This window comes from Rutilus rutilus, assembly GCF_951802725.1.
Source record: "Rutilus rutilus genome assembly, chromosome: 14".
NCBI lineage: Eukaryota > Metazoa > Chordata > Actinopteri > Cypriniformes > Leuciscidae > Rutilus > Rutilus rutilus.
Genome location: NC_140219.1, coordinates 13924302 through 13949767, shown reverse-complemented (window position 1 = coordinate 13949767; position 25466 = coordinate 13924302). Strand labels below are relative to the sequence as shown.

The window sequence follows — 25466 nt, the reverse complement described above, 5'->3', positions numbered from 1 at the left end:
AAATTGTGTATGACAGATAGGATCATCATTTGTTATGCATATGTTTAATATTTATAAACAATAAATTAATAAATAACATACTGTCTACCAAGCTCTGACAATATATGTTATATTAAGAGATTATCCAAATGTAAAAACAGAAACAAAAAACCAATAGACCTAACGTTACATCTTTAAAAGCACGGATTCATCTCTCATGGCATACTGCTTTAAGTCAGAAGTCCACCGCACAGCGTGAGCAAATGAAACTGTGCAGTTCACCTTACATTCATTATTAGTTACTGGAAAGACCCATTGATACCTATTTTCATATCTGGAGAGGACGTGAGCTCGACATGGTTTTTAAAAAAAACGCGCATTACGCTCGTTTACTAACATGCAATCACCCACAAATGAATGTGTGGGTCTATGTGAAATACGGGACAAATCGCGTCCTGCATTGATTTGATACGGAACGCATAATTTTACCTTTAAATACGGGACAAAAAAAATTTATAATTCTTTGTAATCTTCTTTGGTGAGCCAAATATATTGAAACTTGCATTTTCCAGGCATCACATTTCAGCTGTTTCAACCTATTTTTGCAATGTTTCACAGTGTGTCTGTGAAACGTTGAGGTATCATCGTAGAAGTTTCGTGCACATTTGAACGCTATGGCAACGTACAACACAAAGTACCTCACGTGGAAAACACTTAACGTAACGCGTAACTAACGTAAATCAAGCAAGCTAGTATGCATAGGCCACGAAGTGTTGGCGAAATAACACATTAGTGCAGTGGTTCTCAACCCTGCTCCTGAAGGACCCCCAACACTGCACGTTTTCTTTGTCTCCCTAATCAAACACACCTGATTCAACTCATTAGCTCATTAACCCATGTGATAATGAGCTAATGAGTTGAATCAGGTGTGTTTGATTAAGGAGACAAAGAAAAAGTGCAGTGTTGGGGGTCCTTCAGGGGCAGGGTTGAGAACCACTGCATTAGTGGACCGGAGAGAATAATATGGATTTTGTTCCAGAAAACTTAAATTCAAGCACTTTCAAGGACCTTTTGTCAAGAATTTTCCAGGGCCTTGAAAAAATCAGATTCACAAACTTTCAAGGATTTCAAGGACCCGTGGGAACCCTGCAGTTAAAGCCTGCACTTTTTTTAAATATCATTTAGTTTCAGAGGTTTTTAAATCACTTCTTAAAGCTTAGTTGTTTTATGTAACATTAGAAACTATGCTAGTGTAGTATTAATACTATCATTACTATTATTTTATACTATTAGCCTATACTGTACTATACTATTGTATATTTGTTTAGCACTTTGGTTGATTTTGTTTTTAAATGTGCTATATATGTATATATGTGTGACTGTTTTTTTTTGTGTTCAACAGAAAAAAGAAAGTCATGCAGGTTTGGAATGACATGAGGGTGAGTAAATGATTTTTAGGGGAATTATCCCTTCAGGAATTAGAAATATAGAGTCAAATATGAATGTCTAAATAATAACACAGATATAAAACATGTCCTACTGATTTTCAAGAGGCTAGATTATATCTGACCAATGGAAGATACGTTTATATTTCTAGAATATGTAGAAAATGTTATTAAACTGAAAACAGATGTAAGCTTCCTAACATACTGTTTTCCTGCCTTAGGATTTAATAGCTTCCTACTGCTTGTTTTACTCATTTACTCCAATATTACATGATCTCAGTACTTTCTGCTTGCTTACAATAGGTGTATTCTATAGGTGATACATAATCGTTAATATATGGCCACATTATCTGACTGTAACTAGTGTCATATATACACTTTTTTGGAAGTCACTGGGAAGTGTTGAGGGAAGCTCTGATAAGCAGCTCTTATCCTTTTAAGACTGCCCCTTAATCCGACAGAGGGAAAGCTGCAGCTTTAAGAGATTTAGTCTGGATTATTGCTAGTCTTCCAAATTAAACCAAAAGTCAGCTTTTTGTGGTTGCTCATGCAAGCTACAGCCCACCACAGCACTGTGGCTGGAGCATTATAATTAGAATCACTCCCTGTCTCTCTTTCTTTCCCTATCTAGTCCAGTAAGCAGCACCCAGGTAGCATCTCTCCACTATCTCTGAGCGGATGTCTGCCCACTCAAATTCTCCATCCTGACAGCCTGGTCCTTCTAGTGGCTAAACCTGAGGCGTTCCTCTTAACCAGGGTGAGTTGTCTCAGGCACAACAAATCTGGTCTTAAGTCTGTGGAGTAATCATTATTAAGACACGAACAGATGAAAGAGAGTCCCGAGAGTCTCTCCGACGTCCCCTAATCTGTCAGACATGCTTGTCTGCGGTGCATTAGCACGTCCATAAAGCATTGCCCAGGACCGCAGGGCTATAGATGGCAGGGAGGGCTCGCTAGCACCTGTGTTCTATCTAATGGCGAGCAATGTTTTGAAGTAACTAAATCAGCCAAGGCCATAAAATATGAAAATACCATAAAGCAAACACTGTCAGCGAGAGCCCAGAGCTACATTGTCAAGTTACCTCTCCTGTACCTTCGTATTTCAGGACACGACATAAAAATAGACCACAATAACAATTAATCACGCTCTGTGGGGAGAAGCTAAGAACCCCTGAGAGAAAACTGTCTCTCTCCATTTGTTATATGAAACACCCAAGACATAATAAACAAGAGACCAACAGAGAATAACACCCCTCCGCACCACACACCACCCCCTCCGGCTATATTTATGACAGATCAACTTGCGTGTTCGGGGGCGTCTTCTTGGGCTTTTGTCGCTATAACGGGCTCTGTCAGTTCGCTTTAGGCTAACGACGTCTCAGAATTTTGGGCCGCCGAACACACGTCTTTAGAGTGACCTGCACCCCTAAGGACAAATTAAACCCTTATCATTACAGCTGAGAAGCAAGACTCATCAACCCTGTGCGATTCCAGTCTCTCGTTCACTCACATTCTTCATCGTTCTCTCTTTCAAAGCAGCTGTCTTGTCAGAATGTGGTTAGAGAGGCTGCAGCCCAGGCTGAGAGCGCAGTGCCCAGAAACAGAGCAGCAAATCAGAACACACCGATCTCATTCATTAACTTTGGCTCCCTGGCTGCAGGACATCAAACGCTGGACGTGACGAGAGAGTCAAAGCAAACCTCCATTGTGTCTTGCGAAGTGGTCTCCGAAAAAAAAAAAGGCAGCTTATAATCGTTTTTGCATTTTCTGTTGCATCATAGACATTCAATTTCAGGAGCTTTTCACTCGCTGATGTTTATTTTGGTCTGTTGGGCTTTCAAACGCATTTGACTCTGCATGTCTCAGGCTTTCAGGTAAAAAATTAAATAAAAAAATAAAAAACACACTCAAGAAACAACAAATCGTGTCAGTGAAGTAGGGCTACTGGAATCCCATTTATGCAGGAGGCTTGAGCAATCAAAATGCAAAACAGGATCAAACCTGTCCAACCCCACGAAAAAACAAGCCAGTAGAAAATTCTCACAGCATCTTGCAGATAACATCAACATATTTCTCACTAAACTTCTTAAACTTCTAAACAAGATTCTTGGTGGCCCGTGTCAAGGCTTATATTTACTCACCCTCATGGCTTCCCTTTCTTCAGAAGAAGTCATACAGGTTTGAAACAACATGAGGGTGAGTAAATTATGACAGAATTTTCCTCTTTGGATGAAATATAAAAGTATATAATAAAAGACAAAACAAAGAACAGCCAGAAGCGGTAGGGAAGAAGGGTGGGTTATTGGGTTCTTTGAAAGAAAGTCAAGGGGGAATGGGCAATAGCAATGATTGGAGTGGCTAAGGCCCCTGGAAGGATGAACCTGGTCATAGCCCATTAGGAAAGACGTGAGCGGGTGCTACAGCTCATTACATGCTCTGCCTCCTGTTCTATGGCTGAACAATGCACAATTATGTTGGCCTGCTGTTTTCTCAGCGCTACAGCTATACAGCGGTCTTCCTGCCAACAATCTTGCTGTTCATTAAACCACCTCAACACACACTCAGCACACCCTGCCTACTAGACAAATAACCCCGGTTGCCAATAGACCCACAAAGGGGCTGGTTATTCTTACTCTTGTAAACCCAGTGAATGCAGAAATTAATCTCAGCAGATATTCGGTGCAATATTTTGTACACATTCTCTCAAGAAAGACTTTTTTTTCCTTTCATAAATATAGAGGCGAGTAATAAGGGTGAGTTCTTGATATGTAATTGACTCGATACATCAGAAGATTGTATTAGACGCAGAAAAGTGAGGCAAGCACAGATCAATACATAAACCAATTACATGTTCAGATATTAATCTGTGAAAATAAATGCACAAAAAACAACCAAAAATGCAATATCACACATTCTAACAAACTGCACAAGGCTTTTATAACGTACAACACTGGAGATAAAAGTGCTAGGCACTGTTATGGTGAACTAACTTTCTATCTATCTTTCATATATCCAATTTATGATAATGAACGTAATCCCTGGCACGGAGAGAACAATTTAAAGTAAAAAAAAAAAAAGTACAAAACCAAATTCAGTTTGGCCACTTCAAAAGGTGTGTTTGTATGAGATTTTAGCTTGAAAAACAATATTTATAATGGCTGTTCTTTTCTTTTTTGTTATAATGCCACATGAACTTCCTATACCTCCAAATTCTTTTGGATCCTTTGCTATGGGGTTAGGGAACATCCTGTTAACATCCAGAGTACTGGCCATCAATTGATTGTAAACTGCAAATTAATAACAAGCTTATAACGAGCTTAACAAAAGAATGTTTTATAAAAGCACTTTCCACCTCTGTACTTGGGCATGTTTATAGCATCCCACTTTCAAATGATTCAGACAACATAGTTTATACTGTAATGCAGAGAGTTAAATAGATATTTAATTTCCCTAAAAGGTCTATCCATGTGCAGATCCCCTGGTAGTTTAATTGGCAAGTAGGTGTAAAAATATTTGGAAGGACATCTGCTCTCACAAATCTGATAGTTTGCACATATACATACAACCCACCAGTTTGAATTGCAAGCGCTAGAATTTTCCTGAATTTTCTTCTGGGTTCTTTTTTTTGTTGTTGTTCATGTCAGGGCACTACACATGTAACTGTGAATATTGCACATAATCTGCTAGTTAAAATAAGCGAACAATGGTGTACCTTGTCCATTATCCTCTCTATATAATTTAACGAATCAACTAATATTCTGATAAACCATGTAAAAAGTTGTCTGTTCGTCATTCCCTGTGGCAATGCCTTGCGTTAGAAAATGTAGGCCGACCTTTCCCATCCTATTAATTTAACCACAGGCATTTTCAGCGCTGGCAGCTAAATCTGTGTTAATGAGAGATGAGGCTAAGAGAGAGAGAAATCATTTATATAGTTATTTTCCTCTCTTGTGGGTCTCAACTGTATCTGTATCTGTATCTGTATCTGGCCAGCTACTTTTCCATCAGAAGTCCTTTTTCACAGGTTCTATCTTGTCGCCCTGATCTAAGCGATCACACATTAAGTGTTACTTTGCAAAAGTGTGAAAAAATTTGTTTGTTTTTTATGAAAGTAAACATGCAAAGAGAATAAAAAAAAAAAAATTAAACATGAATGGCTGCTGATTTTAATATACTGTATATGAACATACACAGTACAGTATGTACATGCACAGTATGTATAATGCAAAAAGACTAAATGGGACTGTTAAGAAACATTGAGAAAACCTATAAAAAATGCTTTCATGACCATAAAAGACTATAGAACCATAAAACTATAAAAAATGCTTTCATGACCATTCCAAATATTCAATCCAAGTAAAGCTCTGTAGCTTATGTAACAGTCAATTCTAGGTCTAGTAAATTTTCTTTTTTCATACGCATGTGTCATAAGGGTATATTTATATTAAACTAATTACTACTATATTTTGGATGTAATATTTTTTAACGGATGAATCCTCTGATCTACAGGTTGTTTCATGATAACTGATCTAAACTTCAAGGAATAACTTTATTTTTTCATAGAGATGCCTAAAAATTTGTTTAGTACTGCACCATAATACAAGAAGTTGGTAGCACTTAATGGGGGGGGGGGGGGAAGCTATTTGTCTTCCATTTCTGTTTTTAGCATGTGTCACTTTGCAAATGCTTTCATATTAGGGTGCTTTTCTTCTCTCCATTCTCTCACTCTCTCCTTTTTTGTACTGACTGACTAAAGACATTACATTGTCAGCTTTTTGTCATAAATGTTTGAGAGCGGACATCAAATTATAGTGCTTATGTCAGCTCATGACTGGAGTCACAAAAGATAGCATTAGGGTTTTTTCTTATTCCAGATGAGGCTATGAATGCCTCATCTGCAGGCTACAGTAAGACAATTTAAAGAGAATGAGTTTGCTTGACTATATTTCTCTAATAATGTCTCACTTGAACGTCAGAGTTCAGCGAGTGGTTGAACATCCGTGCTATAATGGAACTGTGGCCCTTTTATTAGATCCAGAAATGTTCCTGTTAGTAGGCGACTCTTGAAGGCAGAATGCCAGCCGAGTCTGTGGCTTACAAATATAACCTTTGAAAACTCCCATCTTCATCTGCCAGAATCCAATCAGAACGCATCGCAAGGTACTTGAGATAAGGCATATCTCTCACTTCCTTATCCTTTTTCTTCCTGCTCTGTCTCTCGTACTGTCTATTTTTCTCTTTGGCACATAACATAAAATAAAGAACAGGAGAGCTCAAGTTGATAAAAAATATGTCAAGTTTAGGCAGTCTGTGTTGTTTTTCGACATGTCTTTCTTTCTTTCTTTCTTTCTGTTTACTAATTACCCACCTAATTGAAAGTGGCAAAATCCAAGTTCTTCATCAGAGCAGCCCAGTTCATTGAACCCTTTCTGAAAGCCCTTCAGGGAGGCAGCATGCTGTGGCCTTTACCTTATCGTGTATGGGATTTAGAATGATTAATTGGCTTAGTCTGACGAAAGTCAGAGAAACACAAAACCCCAGCGGTTCAGTTAAGTCAAAACATTTTCAAAACCCTGACCTAAAAGGTGAAACAAATGATTTTTCAAAAGCAATTTTGTGTTGAAAAACAAGTGAATGATGGAGAAGAAATTTATTTTAAACAGACAAACGTGAAACAAATTAATAAATATGGTAGCCTAATTGCAACTAGTAGTATGCAAACAACAGATCATGTAGCTCTGGAATAATTCTGAGGGTTTGTCAAACCAAAAGTTCTCCAACAAAGGTTTAACTTCATTAATAGGGGCTAATGTATTCAACAACCACTCTTTTAGTAGATAGATTCTGAGCATGAGACATAGGCTAGTCCTAAGTGGCTGAAATGACTGGCAGCAGATGAAAAGAATGTGTATTATTTTTTACATGGCATGACATTGCTTTGTATACTCAAAATGACATGACAATGAGTCTTGTGCGGAGAAACATTATTGTGAAGCTGTAAGTGCATGCTGGATATGCGACTGATTAGTTTGGCACCCAGGAGAATAGGGCTAACATAACATTAACACAAAGTGAATGCATTTGTAGCTTGGCTTCATTATAATGAAAAGACAACTCTCAAAATGATATGTCTGTATCACTATCACTATAGTACTATATGTCAATAATCTCATCAAATGTACATTATAATGAAACTCTCAAAATGATATGTCTCTATAGTACTATATGTGAATAATCTAATCAAATGTGCAGATCCTTATTGACAGGCTGATCTCAAATATGAAAATAAATAAGTACCATATGCTAGCAGTGGGATTTATGAGCTATTTTTTTCGGTAACAGAGTGCTAGCATCTGGACGAACAGTACTTCAATTATTGCTCCAAAAACAGAGACAGTGGGTTTTCACACTCTCCTTAAAACATAAATCTGTTTTAAGGGAACTACAGTACATAAACTAGCAGGATGCTTTCTCCAAGCACCAACGCAAGGCAGATCAATACTTGATGATTTTTAGCTTTTTATCAGTGTCATAGATGAAAAGAAGCCTCGTTTTAGTTTGAGCAGATTGTCATGTGTGCTTATGCTGCAAGATTCGCTACTGATCTTGTATAATCGGCTAGAGAGCCACATCTCTGCTGCGGCTTGAACCTTATTTTGGAGACAACCACAGACAGGTTAACCACGTGGCTTTGTACAAACAATGTGGACTCCTCAGAGACTGGGACCACAGAATCATCTCCAGAGAGTCAGTATCATAAACACAGAGCTTTCCTGTAGCCTTGAGATACAAATTGCTGTTATCTCTATATATCTTCTATATTCTACCCTGTTCTACCCTCGTGTTACTGCCTCCTGAGTCATTGTATTCCTCATTTGTAAGTCACTTTGGATAATCACGTCTGCTAAATGAATAAATATAAATCTTGGCAAGTTTTCAGCCCTGTTATGTGCCCTCGTTCAATGGTGGTCTTATACCACAAGTATATCTGCCACTGCTGTTGTGTTGTGCTCTGCATGTTCACAAAAAAACACACTGTGTGCTCTGCAAAAGCACGCTATCAGTAGCATCAGTGTGCATATACTATCTAGATTATCAGATTAGCTTCATTATCAATAAGCCGGCAGTGTGTAATTTTAATTAATACTATGCAATATTTCTTCACTTGCAGAAAAAAGAAAATTGGCATAGCACTCTTCCAAACATCCATTTTCAGAATATAAGCTCCAACTGGAACTGTAAAGTAAACAAACAAACCACGTCTCCAAATCATGCTTAAATCACGAAACGCTGGAAAACAGCCCTCAGGCCTTGATACTTCATGACAAGGAGATGCTGGTTAATCACAACTGTGTACCAACCAGTGTGTCCTCAGCAGACCTCCGGGAAACCCTGACTTGTAGAGTCAAAAGCTTCCAAGCCCAGACTCATAATGCGTGACAGAGCTATTATCAGTCATTTCACAGCTGCAATGTTTGATTGTGCCCCACATAAATGGATGCGTAATTACATTGAGAACATTTTTCATATACAGCATGTTGAATGGGGAGTCCCTGTATTTTGCAAATGTCACACAGAAGGGGAAAAGGATATGGGCGACTGTAGTCAGCCCATCTTCGGGGACTGGTGGAGAAATATGCAGAAATGTGGTCAAAGAGATGTTTGTTAATGTCAGGTGGAGCGCCGTGCATGATGAAACCAGCATACAAATAAGCCCACATCTTTATCAGGCCAATCACTGGCCCATATGAAAATTGGAAAATGTGCTATAGGCCCTGATACACACCGCCTCTCTCTCTCTCTCTCTCTTCTATGCTGCAGTGAAACAACAAAGCTTTGCATTAGAGTTTATTGTACTATCACACTCAATCAACAGGCTTATTCAGCCCACACCACCCCCCTTCCTTAATTCTTTGTCTTTTCATCAGTTGAGAAAAATAGATGTTCGTTAATCCTGCTGTTTAGGAAGTTTTATTCAAGGATTAAGCTACCATGCCTACCTAGCTACTACATTTGCTGTTACACTCTGTAATTCCTTTGTCCAGCCAGCGTGCAGCTTTAAGTCTTGCGTTAACCTCTGTGTAGTCTGACATACTGGATGATGGTAAGTAGGGCTCTGTCTGTATATTCCTTCATTCAAAAGTTGGATTTTAAATATCCTCAATGTTTTACTTGATCATCTGGTGACAGCTTCAATATAGTAGTGCTATAACTGCGTTCTATTGATTTCCACAGGCTTTACAAACGACCAAGAGGGCTGAATCAGCCAATCAATGAATAGGTGCAAATTTAACCTCTCTCATTTTGCCAGCAGTGAAACTTCTCATGTGTGCTAAGTCTTTTGTGTACAACTCAAACAGCCATTCCACTATAATTGAAACTACAATATACAATTGAGTGCATACGTTTGCATGTAATAAGCTATAAGGTCTTTTTTATTTAGTACTGCCCTTCGATATTTCCCAAAAGTCAAAGTGATAGTGAAACCGATCATCCTTTTCAACAGTGTACATCTCATTATTTCTTAATGCATAATTTTTCCTTATTGAGCATTAATGAATGTTTGCGCCTTTAGTAATAGTTGTGTATGAGTCCCTTGAGGTGGGCATACACAGTGCGATGTCTGTGCGATTTCAGCAAGGTTACCTACTCACACTGAACGAGTAGATCGCATGCGATGTAAAGCCAAAGCTCACGTTTTATGTCCTCACACTATACGGTCCGATCATCGAGCTGCGACTTGACTGCTCACACTATACGTGTGAAATATGTGTGATAAACCCCTGTGCCGGGTTGCGCCAATAGACCATGATATCGTGTATCCAGAGATATTGTCAAAACAAGCATCAGCTATCAATATCAAGAGTATTTAGCATTTCCAATGTATTAAATTATTATTAGTATTAATGTATTATTATTAGGGAAAGGCCTACTTTTATTATTAAATTTATAGGCTATTATAATTCATTTGTCACGCAATAATTTTATAGCGCATCCCCGCATAACCGACATGCTGCAAAGATTAGATAGAAGCTCACTCCTCCTCATTGAAAATTGTCTAAAAACATTTAGGTCGATTACAATGAATTATAGGCCTATAATTAAAATTATTAACAGTCTATGTCCGAACACTGCAATAATCAGTCATCAATGAAAATTAAAAACAGTTTTATTTCAAAAACAGCTTGTTTAACATGAGCATTTAACAAATTAATAAAAGAGGCACGGAAGCTACATCGCAAGACGTGGGTAATATGGTTTATCCATTTTGCAACACGAACTGGAGGTAAGCAACAGTAATTTGTAGTTAGTTTGATATCTACAGAACTTAAAGATCTCCTTCTTTTCGTTTTCTTTCTTACTGCTTTAAAGATCAAATGGTTAAACTTCTGTTTTCACGCAGGCGAAAATCACACAGTGTATGCCCGCCTTTAGTTATCCTCAGTCACTGTTGGGAACAGCTTAAATGGTTCTGGAAAGTCAAAAAACATGCAGTAGCTGGAGGGTTTTTAAATTTTTCAGTGGGCAGCTTCATTACTCGGGACAAATCAGGGACTTAAGCACAGTTGTCACAAACATGCAAACAGTTGTTGATCACTGCGGAACCTACGTACCATCATAAGAACCAAGAGGCATCATAAAAAGTTTATATAGTGTCTAATTTCTGGTTGATTGGTTGATTACGTTACTATTGATTACCCCTGTCATCGCGATTAATCCTGCTTATCACTGTGTAACTCTGCTGCCAACAGATTTAATTTTGCCTTTTCATTTCAGATGTCCACCATAAACCACTGCATGCCACCCATGAAGAAAGAGAACTTGGGTGTGAATCGTTGTTTTGGCAATGATTGTTCTTAATGGTTGCACCTGAAATTACATGCAGTGCTGCCGATTAGCCAGGTCAGTGCATTTGGCAGATGTTCAGGCTACAGCTCTTTTGTTCAGCACGAAAAAGAGAGAGCAGAAACAGAGGTGGCCAAATAATCCACTTTGGCAACTGTCCAATGTTGGCTGGCTCACTTTTTTATTTTACCTATACTTAGGTTTCCAACACTGACAAATAATGCAAGCATGGATTAGTATGCAGGCTTAGTTAAAGGGATAGTTCACAAAAAATGAAAATTCTGTCATTAATTACTCACCCTCATGTCGTTCCAAACTCTTAAGACTTTCGTTCAACTTCGGAACACAAATGAAGATCTTTTTGATGAAATATGAGAGCTTTCTGTCCCTCCATAGACAGCTACGCAACTGACACTTTGATGCTTCAAAAAGTACAGAAATTGAGCAGTTTAGTTCAAATTTTCTGCAGAGACTCGATCGCTTCATATGATGAACAGATTGAATTTAGGTTTTTATTCACATATAAGCATTGATCAGCGAACATAAACAGAAGCTTAACCTAAGCTCCTTGAACGCCGAGAACAAACCTCTTGTAGAAGCTCATTGGTTTTTGCACACGTCAATCGTCTCTTCAGAAATTTTTTTTCTGAATATGGTTTAGTTTTATGACCTCTTTATGAACTTTTTGAAGTGTCCGTGTCAGTTGCATAGCTGTCTATTTAGATTTCATCAAAAGATCCTCATTTGTGTTCAGAAGATGCACGAAAATCTTACGGGTTTGAAACGACATTAGGGTGTGTAATTAATGAAGGAATTTTCATTTTTGGGTGAACTATCCCTTTAAAAGAAACCATATTTAAATTTTCCAGTACTGCAGTGAAAAACAAACAAGAACAAAGGAACCGAGTAAAAGAAACCACTAGCTATCAGTAAGCTAATTTTGCCTTTTTGACTAGGTTGGATTAGCAGCCCTGCGACGGATCTCCCTCTAACCTCCCTTGACCCCTCCCTTGCCGCTGGTAGCCGTGGCAGGCTGAAGGATGGAGCAGACTGGAGCAAATCTCACCTCAGGCAGCGGCATGCCGTTGATGATGAGGTCAGGCTGCTGAGGGCCCTGCCCTGTGAAGGTATGGTGGAAGCCATGGTTGGGTGCAGCATTCCTGGAGTTCTGGTTCTCCACGTTGAGGAAGGTGCTCTCGGAGCGCCTGCAGCCCAGCGGCAGAGTCTGCTGGTGGTAGTCGAAGTAGTTGAGCGAAGAGGTGAGAGACGAACAACTCACCACATTCATCTTGTCCGTCTCCTCCACGTCCCGCGGCACCAGCCGGATGTCGTTCTTGCTCAGCTTCTTCTTCTTGCTGGTCTTCTTCTGGTTGCCGTAGGAGTACTCCGCCACCCTGCGCAGGTACAAGAAACTGAACAGACTCAATAAAGCAGTGCTCTGCCTTCCTCACTGCACACACAGCCAGCACCAGGTCCTCGCCTGGCTCGGGCTGAGGTGCCAGACCCATATTCATTGGCGGCGCAAGAGAGATCGGCCACATTCGAGCGACCTCCGGCCGCCAATGGAGCCGACATCCCTCATTTGTTTGCATTTCCATGCTCGGCGATTCGACTTGTCACAAACACACATGCACAATGCAAACATGCTAAACCACAGAAGCACACACAGCGACAAATGATACTAAGCGTCATAGCAAGTGTAAGCAATAATATTCAAAGCAAAGCCCGCATTTGTCTGCTTCTTCTTTTTTCTTTTTTTTATCATGTTACAAACCAGCCCGCTGGCAGGTGGGTTGTGAATTTCAATTCTCTGAGCTACACTCTGTGGCTACTCTTAACTTGATTTGAGGGTTTTGATTCTAATCACAGTAAATGAGAAACTTTGAAATCTTACCCCGAAGGATGCTTAAGTTGCAATCTAAACATAAACTTATGAGCTCATAAAGAAAGTTAGTGTAGTTATGCCTGAGCTATTCCCCCCTGACCTCTCTCTTTTTCCCATGAGGATCATTACATCTTATATCCTGAAACAATCTTACACTTATTTCTTTCTGTGTCCTTAGAAGGGCACACATTCATCGGAACTTACAGCTTTAGCTTAATGGTACGCTGGCTCTGCCAGCAAAACACAAAGCTCCTCTTTCTGTGCTTTTCATTTGGATTCAGCCTGTGCCTCCCTGCTCTTTACTTTTTTCTGTCTCGGAAAAATGATAACGGTGCAGGACCTTATCTTTTTAGGAGGCATCTAAAAGCATTTTTTCCTCAGTGTGAGTTAAAGCACACACCTTTGATTTTTTTTTTTTTATTAGGCGGCCCAAAGCATGCTTAATAACTGGTCGTAAAAAATTACTATTATGTTGTCGATGGAATAGTGAATTTGTTTCTTTTGTTAAAGAGATTAAATTGCAAATATGTAAGAAGAGATTTAGAGTGGTTACTTTCTGGAGGCTCTTCATATTTAATATGATGATGTGAATTATTATTATGAATATTATTAGGTGGTGGTGTTGTCTGTGTTGTTTTAATAAAAACTATTTGTTTTTGTTCTGTAAACTGCAACAGCATCGGTGTATTTTATTTAACTGTGTTAATGAAGTCGTCTCAATGGTCTGTTTGGTCATACAGTATGTGTTTTGGCTCTCGTCGCAGTGAACACAATCCTAAGAATCTCAGATGAGCCAGAAAGGAGAGCCTGTGAGCACTGCAGAAGAAAACCGTATAAAGCACTCTCACTAACCCCCTGTTGGGAGAGCTGAAAGCCTCCATCAGGTTTCTATCAGGAGAGGAAAATAAATGTTAACAGCAGCAATCTAAACACAGGCCATCTCTAACCATCTTGCGATCACGGCATGGTAGATACTTTGCGTGACTAAACATCGAAATCACGATCTAGCCTTCTTCAAAATGTTTGATTGCATTCGTCTCTGTTAAGATGGATCATTTACTGTATGCTGCTGCATTACAAGACAGAAACATCAACAACAATTTGAGGTAAAAATATGCTAATGGTTTCAGGTTAAATTTGCAAAAGCAATTTATATGGAAATGTTGAGTGGTAATGTAGCAGAGGGAAATCAACACAGTGGCCAATGTTACAGATTGATAAGTATTCATATTACAGTAGATTAACAAAATAATATTCTCCCCTACACACTATGTGTCAAAGACTATTACAGGTCTATACATTTGCATGATTTACCTTTTATGAGCATAATTGTTATTATGAAAGTGTGATTGTTGCCACAGCAACATTTGGTTACTATGTCATTGCTATTGTTTTTTGATATAGTGAACCTCTACGATCACAACCATAAAATGTTGTCATTCAACCCATAAACAAAATCTCTAAATGTATTTTCTAGTCAATATTTTGATTAGAGCAAATTTGACAGAAGACTGAGAGGTCATAAAATTACACCAATAATGTATTCAGGCACCAGTCTCAGTGCAGATGGTGTGTATGAGGAAAGGCCTGTGCTTGCTTAACCTTCCTTACTTAGAATGCATCAGTCACCAAGTAAGGGTACACATATAAAGTTGTTTTTGCTTATTTTAGAGCACCCTATCATTTAGCTTGTACTTTTCTATTGTTCACTTATTTCAGAGATAACCCACTAAACTTAGGTTTAATTGCCGCTTACATTAAGTATAAGTATTTCTATCATTAAAGTGATAAGTTGGAATGGATGGAAACAAAGAGGTTGTTAGAAGAAAATTGTGGGGGAAAAAATACGTAAATATTTATTTTGGTATTGCTATTGTATCTGCTATTTGTTTGCTACGTATTTTTAATAAATGTATTTTAAGCTCATGTAAGGCTCTCCTCATACACGGTTTTATAACTGTGGAATTAAAAGAAAATGATGCAGCTTTGTAAAAAGTAATATTTATGATGGTGTAAATATAATTGATAAACGGTAATGATTACTAAAATTATATCATGTTAAAATTATACTATAAAATTATATCATGTTATGCATTTATGTCATCAGTAATGGCAGCAGCAGAGCAAGGCCTGAAGCGCATGCACAGTTGACACAGCGCGTGCACAGCCAATATACACATCAAACATGCTCTCCTATGTCTTAATCATTATATGCTGTCTCATTCATTAATCATTGTATGCTGATTCATTTTTAGTACAAATATATGCAGGATAGTAAACTAGACCAGAGTGCGAATTATGGGATGGTTGGTGGGGTCTGACCCCCTAAGTAAGGCCTGAACTAAAATTATTTGTTGGCCTTTCCATATTTTACATGTAGGCCTACACATTTAATTATTAGTTTTTCATTTTAAAACAACGTTGGCGGAATTTCTGCCAGTCATTTTCAAAGCCAATTAAGTCAGTCTCGCGCAACCAAAATTGTTCTTTGGCGCCCCAAGCAGCACAGCTAACTACCCAAAGATGTTTGAAATATACAAACTTTTTTGTTATTTACTTATGTAAATAATGATAAATGTTTAATGTGGTCATACAAACAGTAGGCTTAAGTTACTACTTATGTTGTGTCGACTGTCGATATTCCATTCCGTCCTAACGAAAGACCTCGAGCAACGTACTGTTGCTATGGTTACCACCTCAGGTGAACAGTTTTCGTCGGTGAGCTTGTGTTCAGCTTTTGGGTTTAGGCCTTTTATTAACTCTGTTTTAGACCAGTTGATAATTCGCACACTGAACTAGGTTGTTTTTAACTTAAAATAATGTATCAAAGATTGTTTGGGTACCTGCAGTTGTATGTTCGGATTTCCTTGTTATCCCTTTTGCACTTGACTGCCACAAAGATCATTGTGACAAACAGGATGACTGCGATAGAACCCAGGGCAATGATGAAAATGAGAGACAGGTTGACGGGTCCGATTTGCTCCTGTGCATTGAGATCAGGGGAGAGATAAATGACAATATAGGCAGAGGCAGATAGAGAAGTTTGGCCGTGGTCGTGCGCCACCACCGTTATTTGATAGGATGGTTTCGCGTTCTCCCCAAACGTCTTTGTGGTTCGCACCTCTCCGTTTATCTGGTCTATTTCAAAGTATGCCATGTCTCCTTCTGAAATTGAATACGTTAACCTTCCGTTTTCCCCCTCATCGTAATCATCAGCTTTTATTTGCGTAACCAAATAACCAACTCCAGCATTTTTCGGAATTGACACCTCCGCGGTGCCATTGACCAGGGGCGGGGTGGTCATCACTGGTGTGTTGTCATTTACATCCAGTACAACAATGCGCACGGTGGCGTTGCTGGTCAAAGGTGGATCTCCCCCATCCTTCGCAGAGACTTTAAACTCAAAAGTCCGCGTATCTTCGTGATTAAAAGCCCTAACGCCGTATATTTCGCCGTTTGAGTTCACAGTAACGTAAGATTCCACAGACATGCCCCGCACCTCCGATTTGATGATTTCATATGACACAGTGCCGTTCATGCCCAGGTCAGGGTCCCTGGCGGACACCGCCAGCAGAAACGCACCTGGGACGTTATTTTCGAGGACCATGGCTTGATAATGTGGCTTAGTGAAGTACGGGGGGTTGTCGTTTTCATCCGTGACTTTCACTGCAAAAGATTTCGAGCTTCTTAACGGGGGATATCCGCTGTCCTCGGCTAGAATGGTCAAATTGTACATGTCTCTCTGCTCCCTATCCAGGCGGCCATCAACAAGTAAGGTGGAGAAGCTCTCGAACTCGTTGAGTCTAAAAGGCACATTGCCCTGCAGTCTGCACTGCACTTTTCCATTCGGTCCCGAATCGTTGTCTGAGACTCTCACTAGAGCTATTACATATCCTAGAGGAGCGTTTTCGCTCACCTCTACAATCTCACTGTTTTCTGACAACAGTTTGATCTCTGGCGCGTTGTCGTTTATGTCGATTACATTAACAATCACTTTGCAGTGGGCAGGGATTGAATTTGGACCCAGATCTTTGGCTTGGACATCAATTTCGTGGACATGTAATTCCTCGTGGTCCAAAACGCCATTCACTGTGATCACGCCTGTTTTAGGGTCGATTTTAAACATTTGTTTGGTCAGGTTGGAGACAAAGTTTATGAATGAGTAGACCACCTCGCCATTGGTTCCTTCGTCCGGGTCCGTGGCGTTCAAGTCTATGACTAACGTACTTATGGGGGAATTCTCCAGCACGTTTACAGTGTATACTGGCTCATCGAAAACTGGGTTGTTATCGTTGGAGTCTATGACTTTGATGTTAAGTTGCACAGTCCCAGACTTTGGGGGGTCTCCACCATCCTCCGCTGTGAGTTCAAACGTGTAACGCGACTGCGTCTCTCTGTCTAAAGTCTTTTCCACCACAAGTTCTGCGATTTTGGACCCGTCTCCCCTCGTCTTAATCTCGAGACCGAAAATATCATTAGGGGTAATTGTGTACGTCTGAATGCCGTTGCTCCCCGAGTCCGGATCGCTTGCCCCCTCTAGGGGAAATCGGGTACCGGGAGCGGCATTTTCCGAGATTTCTATGTCAATGTGGTTGGTGGGGAAGCGGGGCGCGTTGTCGTTTACGTCGATAATCTCAATTTTAATCACGCAGATCTCCATCGAGTTCGACATCACCTCCAACGAAATAAAACACTTCGGTGTCTGTCGGCAAACAGCATCCCGATCAATTTTTTGCTTTGTGATGAGCAGTCCGGCGGGGCTCAGATTAACCCATCGCGGCTCGGAATTGGAGATAACCCGTAAATAAGGCTGTCGGTTTCCCAGTGCAAAACCCGCAACTTTTGCGTCCGCCGTCACGTTGGCTATCTTTGTGCCTGGACGCAGCTCTTCTTCCACGGTGTATTTCAAATTGAATACGGCATTGACTCCAGCCCAGCACAAGAGAAAGCACAAAAACATTTGTACGATATCCATGTCCTTGGAATGCATTATAGCCTACCTGTTGATGTATGTCTTCACACGCTCATTTGCATGAACTTTTATTAACATTTAAACCTATGAACATTCGGTATGAGGTAAAAATAAATAAAAAAGCTCCAATAAGTCAAACGAACAAAATCACAGTCTGGTAGATATCCTTTAGAATGAACGAAAATGTTTATATCTGCGATGAAATTCATCTGACTTGTAGGCTACTGATTACGCAGTTAATAACTTCCATTTACTTTATCGAAATCTTATCAGGCCACCCATTTCTTGCATTATTTTTGAAAAGCATGTGAAGAAAACTGGTGAATAATTCTTCAAAATGAATGTGAAAACATTGTGAACGAAAAACATGGCTTCATCATGAACATTTGTGTAGTTCAGGATAACCGAGATGTAAACCGACCATTTTGAGCCAGTGAAAGAAATGTTCAATACAAATGTAGGCTAAATGTCCGCTGGAAGGTCCTCAACTTGTGAATGAATGAAAAGAAGGATCCAATTCAAAAATGTTTGCTCTCGGTATCATGATTCGCGATGAACACTTGACATTGAGTTAAAACATCGCTCGTGCCTCAATCCATTTAAAGATGTTAAGTTGGGATGTCTCCTCCTTGATCCGCATTTATGTCCATGCACATATCCAACTGAAACCACAATGATTCCAATTTCAGAAGGAAAAAAATCAGTAGGCTACAATCTCTGAAACTGGAACAATGATGGAAAACCAATATTAATAAAATATCAGTCCAGTTCACAATTCAGTGATATTCCCATTCGAGCAAGAGGTGGGTGCCTTGTCCAGTGAAGATTTCTCTCGACAAGCGTAAATTTCTTGTATGAAGGTATTTCAGCTGGCCTTAGTCCAGAAAGAATGAAACTAAATCCGAATAAAACACTGAGGAAAGATCAGTGGGAAAAAAATAAAGCATTTGTAAGTGCAGCTGGGCTCGTCTCGCCGTGATAAAAGCGCCCGGTCAGAAATATCCAGCCTCTGGATGAAACGAAATAGTTCTTGACATAGTTCTTAAATGTGTATCACTGAGGTAAACGCACGGCGCTCATCTTCAGCGCATACTGTCGAATGCACAGCTCAGTGTCTCGCGCTCAGTCTCAGGACCCGCAATCCCCACAGCCAATCAGAGGTTACACTGGAGAGCTGGATTTGCTGGTGGGTGGGGCAAAACTACAGATATGAACTCGGCCAACTAGCTCTAGTTCATGCAACACACAGTATGTCACGCGTGCCAGTTATGTCTGGACATAGCCTACAGTGTTTGAATTACAATTCTTGATTTTCCGGAGGGGCAGCTTTTTATAAGGAATTCCCGTAAGCAATTTTCAAGGTGCAATTAGTTGAGGTAGATAACGTCTTATAAATAAATAGTATATATTCTGTCTAATGATTCGTCCGATTTTTCGTGTTGCTATTCCTCCCAAAAAATATTTTTCGCGAATTCCGTTTTATTAAACTGAGTTTTGTAGGCTATATAGTTTACCCTAATTTAGATAAGGTAATATATGCTATTAGACCTATAATAACGATACGTTTTATGTCTATCCAAATCAAAAGTTGACGATTAATATTCTCAAGCGAAAGTAGGCTAACTGGACGACTCTTAATAGGCTACCTAATCAATCTATTCAAAATTAGTCCATTTTATAGTGGTATTTTCTTGACCTAAAGCAGGTGTGCATCTATTTCATCCGCTGGTAGAAAGGACCCATGATAGCCTATCAGCTTCATTAGTAGAAATATGAATAGTCTGCCTAATTTTAGATCAGACAGATCTGAGTCGTATCCACGTCATATTAGGCTAGTCTACGCCTGACATTGCCTACGTTTTTTACTCACTTGTCTACGAGATTTAGTAAAGGTGAGATGCACGTGTTGCGCTTGGGGTAGCTGTTTTAAGAAATATTAATGGCATACATGCATATGAAAGGGATCACTGCACAATATCAATACTATAGGGCTTGGAATTATAGCGTTTGCGCTAATTACGAATCTTTCAGGGAGCTGCCTTTCATTCCCATCACTGATGGCGGCCACAACATATCAATGACATCTCTCTCTCTCTCTCTCTCTCTCTCTCTCTCTCTCTCTCTCTCTCTCTCTCTCTCTCTCTCTCTCTCTCTCTCTCTCTCTCTTTGTGACACACACAGACAGAAAGAAATAGAGGCGCGCTCGGGCGTAACATATGAAATGCGAGACTAAGGGACAAATAATATTAATTATTAATAGGTATTAATAGCATTATTATAAATCGGCGTATTTTTGTTATTACTTATTCCTTGTCAATATTACATAGGGTAAACTGGGCCCTTGGGTTTGTTTTTTTTTTCTGTCTTTCTTTTTTTTTTTTTACTTCCTCACAATCTGGCTCATGTACACGCACAAGAAGAGTCAGGAGTCATGTGCACACATGACAGCATGTTGAGGGTAAATCGTGTTTAAAGTCACAAGGCTGACACCTAGCGGCAGACACCACTTTCTCCTCATATTTGAAGAAACTATTTTTTGTTTGTTTGTTTGTTATGCTCAGATATAAATGTTGGAAAACTACAAATACAAATGTACAAATTTATATTGATGCAAAACCCTGATTTAGTATATAGCCCTATTATATAAGTATTTAAACTTATAAGATTACACATTAACAATGCATTTTATCTTATTTATTTATCTGTATCTAGTTAGTTAGTTAGTTACGCATACATCTATGATGTAGATATATAATGCTAAAATGAAAACGCTTCAGATTGCATTTAATGATGCATTAAGAATTTTGCTTAAACTCCCAAGGTGGACAAGTGCAAGCCAAATGTTCGTATCTAGTGATGTTCCTATAATGGTCATAATGGTCTTAAATTATCCAACATTAAGTGATACAAGTTATTCATCCTGGTTCTGGAAGCACTGGAATTCAAGTTTGTATGTCCTTAAATAATGTTTGTTGTATGTAGGTCTATGTTTGTATGTTCTTTTCTTTCTTTTTCTTTTAAAGAAAATATGGATCTAAGGGTCTGAAATAAAGAATGAGTTAGTTAGTTAGTTAGTTAGTTAGTTAGTTAGTTAGTTAGTTAGTTAGTTAGTTAGTTAGTTAGTTAGTAAGTGAAGGAAACATTCTTGCTGCCACTTGATGCAATTAATCTGTATATTCCTGGGGTAGTCGATTCCAAAAGATTTGACTTGACTGACCAGAAACATCGCTTCTTTGTTTGCCATACAGCCATGAAAGTTCTCAAACAGTCATATTAATGAGCAAGCACAGATGTCATCATCTTTAAATATTCCAGTTTGTTTCCAGCTTGAAATGCTTTAGGGACAGCTGTCAACCTGTTGCTCTGCTGACTGTTGAAACCTGCCTTGCTTCCAAAGCAAAAACAAGATACTGAAGGTGTATTTCACAACTAGTTTTAACATCTTGGTGTAGAAAGATTGAATTATGAGGGTGACTGTTTTTTCCTCGAGCCTTTTAAAATTTAGCAGTGCTATGTTCCATCAATAAAACTATGAAGGAAATGATGGTGTACTGTATGTGTGCAATGGACTCCTGCCTTGACAAGTTATTTATCTCACTTTCCTCACACAATACAAGCTCACGTGTTTTGACATGCACCTTCACTTTGACATCAAGGTTAATAGATTTAGCTGGTTTGTCAATGTCAACACACAAATAATGCATTACGCTATACACATTGTTATGCTCAAATAAAGATATTTGTTGATTATTGTTGTGCAACATTCTTAGAATTGTCTTTGATAATACAACAGCATGTGGAGATTTTGATTCTGCAATAAGTAATGCATAGGTATGGGGTTTTAATCTTGCTGTGTTCCATTCATTGTAATGGACGAGAAATGACCATCAAAGACAGAGTGATTTTAGCCCAGTGGGGGGAGAGAGCATAAAATGGATCCTGCATCAAAAAAGCAGTGATGGCTCTCAAATAAATAATAACACTGCATAGAAAAACAAATCCTTTTCAGTAAGGGTTAGGGTAGAAAAAGAGCAAAAAGAATGCGGGATCTGTCTTTCTATCTACCAGGCTGTCCAAATATATTTTCGTATGAAAAATACTTTTGTAAATTATGCTATAATATTGTTTATATAATTTATGTATAATTTGTTTACGGTTTCTAAAATCACTTTCATGATGGAGAATTCAAGTTGTGTTTGTTATTTATGCATTATTTTATTAATTATAAATTGGAGTACTTTTATTTTGAAGGCTTGGTTCAAGTTTATGCGCAAATTAAATCGAAGAACGTAGGCTACTGATATGACGTCATTTCGGGGGGGAAATCAGGCCGAAACGAAGTTTGTTCAGAGTTCGTTTTGGTAGTTCGAACTCTTAAAAACAGCTTTGCGAAAGCGAACTTTAGGGAAAATACTACGTAACAGGTAGGTGTGCTGTGCTGTGTGCACGTAGGCTCCGCCTTCTTTCACGTGAAAATCTTTTCTGGTTCTTTTGGCCTGTTCACTATGGAGTCGGTCGCGGTAAGACGCCCGTGAGTTTACATTTACATTTAGTCATTTAGCAGACGCTTTTGTCCAAAGCGACTTACAAATTAGGACTAAATTAAGCGAGTCAACGTGAAGAGGCAAAAAAACAACGCAAGAAGTGCTCAAAATACGAAGTTCAGTCATTGTTCAGAGTAGCATAAGCGAGGACATAAAGGAAAAGGTAAGGTAGGATATAAAGGAAAAGGAAGGTTTTTTTTTTTGGTTTTTTTTTTGAGGATAAGTGCTCACGGAAGAGAAGGGTTTTCAGTTGTCTTTTGAATGTTGCCAGAGATTCTGCATTCCGGATGAGGGTGGGGAGAGCATTCCACCAGCATGGAACTGTGAATGAGAATGTTCTGGAAAGTGATTTTGTGGCTCTCTGTGATGGAACCACGAGATGTCACTCGTTGACCGATCGTAGGTTTCTGGTAGGGATGTAGACTTGTAGGAGTGAGTGAAAGTAGGAGGGAGCTGAGCCTGTGATAGATCTGTAAGCAAGCGTCAAAGCCTTGAACTTGATGCGAGCAGCGAGAGGTAGCCAGTGGTAGCCAGTGCAAAGTGATGAAGAGAGGAGTGACGTGGGCCCTTTTGGGCTCATTGAAGATAAGACGAGCTGCAGCGTTCTGAATCATTTGTAGAGGTTTAGTTGCACATGATGGAAGTCCAGACAGAAGAGCATTGCAGTAGTCAAGCTTACAAATGACCAGGGCCTGGACGAGAAGTTGTGTTGCATGCTCAGTTAGGAAAGGCCTGATCTTCCTGATGTTGTGCAGTGCAAACCTGCATGATCAAGCTGTCTTTGAAATGTGATCTGTGAAGGTCAGCTGGTCATCCAATATCACTCCCAAGATTTCTGACCGACCTTGATGGGGTGATTGATGATGAATCTAGCTGGATAGTGAAGTCGTGCTGTAGAGATGGATTGGCAGGGAGGACGAGAAGCTCAGTCTTTGCCAGGTTGAGCTGCAGGTGATGTTCCTTCATCCATGTCGAGATGTCCGCCAGACAGCTTGAGATCCGTGCAGCTACTGTGGGATCATCTGGTTGAAATGAGAGGAAGAGCTGTGTGTCATCAGCATAGCAGTGGTAGGAGAAACCATGTGCCTGTATGATGTGTCCCAGTGATGTGGTGTAGATGGAGAAGAGCAAGGGTCCAAGAACTGAACCCTGAGGAACCCCTGTGGTCAGCTGATGTGCTTTGGATACCTCGCCTCTCCATGCAACCCTGAAGGACCTACCTGTGAGATAGGACTCAAACCAGTGGAGAGGAGTTCCTGCGATGCCCAGAGATGAGAGGGTGGACACAAGGATCTGATGATTCACAGTATCGAAGGCAGCAGACAGATCCAGGAGAATGAGAACTGAGGACTTGGAAGCAGCTTTTGCGATCCGTAGGGCTTCCGTGACCAACAGTAGTGCAGTCTCAGTTGAGTGCCCTTTCTTGAAGCCAGATTGGTTGACATCCAGCTGGTTGTTCAGAGACAAGAAGGATGTTACTTGGTTGAAAACAGCTCTTTCAAGTGTTTTCGCAATGAATGGTAGGAGAGAGATAGGTCTGTAATTCTCTACAAATTATGTTTAGTGTTGGTTTTTTAAGCAGTGGAGTTACCTGAGCCTGCTTGAATGCAGTAGGGAAAGTGCCAGTATGGAGGGATACTGAGTTAAACATGAACACACTGGAGGAGCTGCTTTATTGTTGAAAATGAAGGTACTTATGACGAAACGAGAAACTGACACTGTTTTTTATGTTTAATGCGGTAAATTTGCTTGATTTTAAGCTATCTGTTGTATAAAGTGAAATATACAGTGGGTACGGAAAGTATTCAGACCCCCTTACATTTTTCACTCTTTGTTATATTGCAGCCATTTGCTAAAATCATTTAAGTTCTTTTTTTTTTCTCATTACTGTACACACAGCACCCCACATTGACAGAAAAACACAGAATTGTTGACATTTTTGCACATTTATTAAAAAAGAAAAACTGAAATATCACATGGTCCTAAGTATTCAGACCCTTTGCTGTGACACTCATATATTTAACTCAGGTGCTGTCCATTTCTTCTGATCATCCTTGAGATGGTTCTACACCTTCATTTGAGTCCAGCTGTGTTTGATTATACTGATTGGACTTGATTAGGAAAGCCACACACCTGTCTATATAAGACCTTACAGCTCACAGTGCATGTCAGAGCAAATGAGAATCATGAGGTCAAAGGAACTGCCTGAAGAGCTCAGAGACAGAATTGTGGCAAGGCACAGATCTGGCCAAGGTTACAAAAAAAAATTCTGCTGCACTTAAGGTTCCTAAGAGCACAGTGGCCTCCATAATCCTTAAATGGAAGACGTTTGGGACGACCAGAACCCTTCCTAGAGCTGGCCGTCCGGCCAAACTGAGCTATCGGGGGAGAAGAGCCTTGGTGAGAGAGGTAAAGAAGAACCCAAAGATCACTGTGGCTGAGCTCCCGAGATGCAGTCGGGAGATGGGAGAAAGTTGTAGTAAGTCAACCATCACTGCAGCCATCCACCAGTCGGGGCTTTATGGCAGAGTGGCCCAACGGAAGCCTCTCCTCAGTGCAAGACACATGAAAGCACACCTGAAGGACTCCAAGATGGTGATAAATAAGATTCTCTGGTCTGATGAGACCAAGATAGAACTTTTTGGCCTTAATTCTAAGCGGTATGTGTGGAGAAAACCAGGCACTGCTCATCACCTGTCCATTACAGTCTCAACAGTGAAGCATGGTGGTGGCAGCATCATGCTGTGGGGGTGTTTTTCAGCTGCATGGACAGGACGACTGGTTGCAATCGAGGG

General features: G+C 39.8%; 1 protein-coding gene across 3 annotated transcripts in view; it reads right to left on the bottom strand.

The window, feature by feature from the left end:
- Positions 1–19230, bottom strand: part of pcdh19 (protocadherin 19) — a 58974-nt gene extending 39744 nt beyond the window's left edge. Inside the window, exons 1-2 of one of the 3 annotated variants that reach the window (XM_084430137.1) lie at positions 15999–19230; positions 12337–12664 (exon numbers count right to left, since the gene is read on the bottom strand). In XM_084430137.1, coding sequence (XP_084286263.1) covers positions 12337–12664; positions 15999–18145 — 2475 coding nt within the window. In that variant the 5' untranslated portion in view covers positions 18146–19230. Of the gene's footprint in view, positions 1–12336; positions 12683–15998 lie in introns of all 3 variants that reach the window. The other 2 variants (XM_084430136.1, XM_084430138.1) reach the window with 2 other exon arrangements.
- Between the last annotated feature and the right edge of the window lie 6236 nt (positions 19231–25466).